Source organism: Topomyia yanbarensis, chromosome 1 (genome assembly GCF_030247195.1).
Source record: "Topomyia yanbarensis strain Yona2022 chromosome 1, ASM3024719v1, whole genome shotgun sequence".
NCBI classification, from domain to species: Eukaryota; Metazoa; Arthropoda; class Insecta; order Diptera; family Culicidae; genus Topomyia; species Topomyia yanbarensis.
Window position 1 is genome coordinate 114514652 of NC_080670.1, and position 4159 is coordinate 114518810.

Here is a 4159-nt window from a genome sequence, read left to right on the forward strand (position 1 = left end):
TTAACAAAACTAAACTAGTAAGTTATTTAAACATAAATTCTTCCGCACTCGACACGGCATGTTTTAATCAATGCCAGATTCGTTCTGCTGCAGGTAAAGCTGTGTAGTGAAGCCAATAAACTTTCCCGCGCTGTTGACCCGTTGGTAGCAGAAGCTTCGCTGGGTAGCAATCCAATTTGCATTGCTCAGCACAAGGGGATGACAATGTTAATAGGGTTGGTCACCAACATTCTCGCCCCCCTGAAATGACCGGAGTTTCAGCCGATCACAAATCAGTCGTCTCGGTCGATTTCTCCTTCGTCCGACGAAGTTGCAACCGGTAGGATGCAGATTTTATCTACCGGTCTTTCCACCTTCCCGTTCGCCGTCCGTAGAGAAACCACTCGTACCACACCATCCGGACCTGGGTGTATTTCGATGATTCGGGCCATCCTCCAGCGTGTGGGTGGTAGGTTATCGTCTCGTATCACCACCAAACTGCCTTCCTTCACGCCAACAGGAGGTTTCCACCACTTGGTTCTTCCTTGTAGTTGGACCAGATATTCGGTCCTCCATCGTTTCCAAGTCTTGAAGTCTCCGTTGTACTGTCTCCCACAGATTTAGCCTCCCTATCGCTGTTTGAGTGTAGTCCGTCGATGGTACTGCTTGCATGGCCGTTCCGACCAGGAAGTGTCCTGGAGTCAGTGGTTGAAGATCGTTGGGATCATCCGAAATTTGGGTTAGCGGCCGCGAATTCAAACAACACTCCACTTGGGTAAGTAGTGTTGCCATATCCTCGTAAGAAACCGCAGAATCTCCTAACACCTTCAGCAGATGTGCTTTCGCCGATCGTACTGCAGCCTCCCAGAGGCCCCCAGAATGTGGAGCACCGGGTGGTATGAAGTGCCATTGCATTCCGACGTCCGCACACTTTCGCAACCGCATCATGATGCTCCTTGTTTTTCAGATTCTGTAGAATTCTAAACTCTGCCTTCTGCAGTTCCGTTGTCGTTAGAGGACCGAACTGTCGCCTTTCCTTCTCCGTTATCCGTAGGTTGCTCAAAAAACGAAGCCAGTATGCCGTTCGTCGCACCATTGCTGTATAGTTAGAAAATCGTAATATGTACCAATCGATGAAGCTGGTGTTCACAGTAGTTGTCACGAATACGATACGCTTCCTCTCATCCTCAACACCTTCCGATGACCAAACTTGTTGTCTGGGCCAATTCTCAGAGCTCGTAGATATCCAATTTGAGCCCTTCCACTAAAGATGATGGTCTAGGATATCTTCAGGGGAAATTCCTCTCGAAATTAGATCAGCAGGATTGTGCTCGCCGGGCACGTGGTTCCACTGGCAGTTCTCCGTGAGTGATTGTATCTTGGACACCCGATTCGCCACAAAGGTTGTCCAAGTCGAGGGCGATGCAAGCAGCCAACGTAGAACCGTGGAAGAATCAGTCCAAAAGAAAACGTCAGCCGGGCATCTGATGGATTTCCTCACTTTCGAATATAACTCTGCAGCCAACAAAGCACCACATAGCTCTAATCTAGGAATAGATTGTGTTTTTAACGATGAGACTCGGGATTTCGATGATAATAAGGCAACCTTAATCCTTCCTAACGAGTCTTCGGTCCTGACGTAAGCACAAGCTCCGTAGGCCTTTTCCGACGCATCCGAAAATATGTGTATTTGAGTTGATTTTGGTTTCTCCAACATCACGAGCCGTTCAATATAAAGGTTATTGAGTCATGATATCTGTTGGTGGAATCGTATCCATTCATCGCTAACGTTTGTAGGCAGTGGTGAGTCCCAGGACAATTGGGCCCCTTTCTCATCCTCCAATCGCCAGAGCAGTTGCATGAAAATTTTGGCACGAGTAATAACTGCTCCGATGAGCCCGAGAGGGTCAAATAGGGTGGCGATTATTGATAAAACCTTCCTTTTTGTCAGCTGGTCATCCGGCACAAATGGTGTTGTCTGGAATTTGAACCGAAAGACATCCGTATGGGGCATCCAAATTAACCCCAATGTCTTAACCATAGGGTCGGTATCCAAACTGATTCCATCTGCTGTTTGAATCGAAAGTTCCTTTTCGGCTAGTCCTTCCAATACTGTTTTACAGTTGGATGCGAATTTTCGTAATCTAAAACCACCACAGTTTAGCATCTCTTGCAGCTGAATCCTCAACTCCCTTGCTGTGTCAGGATCGTCGGTTCCGGTAATGGCATCATCCATATAAAAGTCCTCTTGAATAGCAACCGAAGCCAACGGGAACCGAACCGCCTCATCCTTAGCCAGTTGCACTAAAGTTCCCGTCGCAAGAAACGGTGCGGGTTTGGTACCATAAGTAATCGTCGAAAGCTCATACGTCGACAACGGAGCGTCGGGTGAGGTGCGCCATAGAATAGATTGAAGGTCTGTCTTGAGGGCAAATGACAACCTGCCGAAACATTTTCTCTATGTATGCAACTAACATTACTTGGCGAGTACGACAGCGTAAAGTAATCGAACGAAGATCCTCTTGAATGACCGGGCCAACACATAAACTATCGTTCAGAGAAATGCCGGAGGTAGTTTTGGCCGAGGCGTCAAATACCACCCTCACCTTGGTTGTGGTACTTTCGTCCTTCACAACTGGATGGTGTGGAAGAAAACAACGAGCGACGTCCTTACTTTCTTCCTGGGAAACCAACTTCATATGACCCAACGCCTCGTACTCTTGCATAAACAATACATACTGCTCTCGCAGACCTGTATCCCGAGCTAGCCGCCTTTCTAAATGCAAGAATCTTCTTTCTGCAATGACTCTAGACTCGCCCAACCTGGCTACCATTTCGTCATCTTTGGGGTAAGAAACTATATACCGACCTGAGGATTCTCTCTGGGTTGTTTGTATGAAATAATCCTCGCATCTTGCCTCTTCCGGAGAATAGTTACTTCCCAAGTCAACCTCCTCGCATTCCCAGAACTTCTCCAACATATCCTCTAATCGACTCGTAAGCGTAACATCACACAAGACAGATTTAATAGGGCTATCCACTGAATATCGTCCTGTAACCACCCATCCAAAGACTGAGTCGACCAATGATGTTAAGTTCTCCCCCAATCGTATACGTCGGTCGCTCGAAAAGAATTCAAAAAATGATTCAGCTCCTAGCAATAAATCAACGGTTTCATCCTGCAGAATATTTGGATCTGAGTAAAGCCATGTCAAGTGATCCTCGAATTTTTCGCAAAATCATTGATTTTCATGAGATATGTTTTATTGTATAGGGATTATGGTAAATAGCTTTTGGTATAAATATTTCGTTAAAACTCCATTTTTCCTTTGAGATATTAACCCTTAAACTTTATTGCATGATAAAATTGTAAAATTTATATCTCAAAACCTACTGAAGATAATTGAATGAATTTTTGTACACTTATGGAATGATATTTACACTATCTCATAAAAATAATTTTATAATATAGTTATGTGAATAACGGTACTTTGCATCTACTTAAAAATTTTAATTGTATTTTTTCTTGCGTTCTTCACGCTAAAAAATTTCAAAAGGTATTTCAAATTACGCGTCAATCTCTCACCTTCAATAATCTGTATTGATAATTTTTCATTTTTGTTTATATCGAGAGTTATGGATGATTTTGTAACGGTGCGTACCATCAACGCACGGCCCACTTTGATGCAGCCCGGTGGAACTTACACATTGGCAACGCCGCATGTCCCAACGTCCTACTGCGCATCGCGTAGGAAACGCGCATCGCATGAGTAAATGAAACCACATCTCTAGATTAGTGCAAAAGAACAAACTTTTATATACGGATTATCAATGGTTAAGGTTTTCTGGATATTTTTAGATACTTTTAGATTTTTTTTGACCGAGGTGCACAACAAAAACAATTTTGTTTAATGAATACTTTTTTATTATAATTTTACGTTCCTAGGAATTATCGCAAAGAACCGAAACATAACTCATATAATACGCTTATGCTATTGCCATCTTCGAAGACACTTTTGTTATGACATTTTCGTTTTTGACAGTGTACACCAGTATTGTCGGGGCTATACTCATTCAAACTTCAGTCTATCTCTTTTTTTTTTCACTATACCGGTGTATACCAGGTTTAAAACGAAAACGTTATTAGTCGATGTTTCATCCAAATTCATTACTAGTCTAC

The 4159-nt window shown here is 43.5% G+C and overlaps 1 protein-coding gene across 1 annotated transcript; it reads right to left on the reverse strand.

Moving 5' to 3' along the window:
- Window positions 1-453: 453 nt before the first annotated feature.
- On the reverse strand, window positions 454-927 carry LOC131675822 (uncharacterized). The gene has a single exon (XM_058954968.1). It carries the CDS (start codon window positions 925-927, stop codon window positions 454-456), a length of 474 nt encoding a protein of 157 aa, XP_058810951.1.
- Between the last annotated feature and the right edge of the window lie 3232 nt (window positions 928-4159).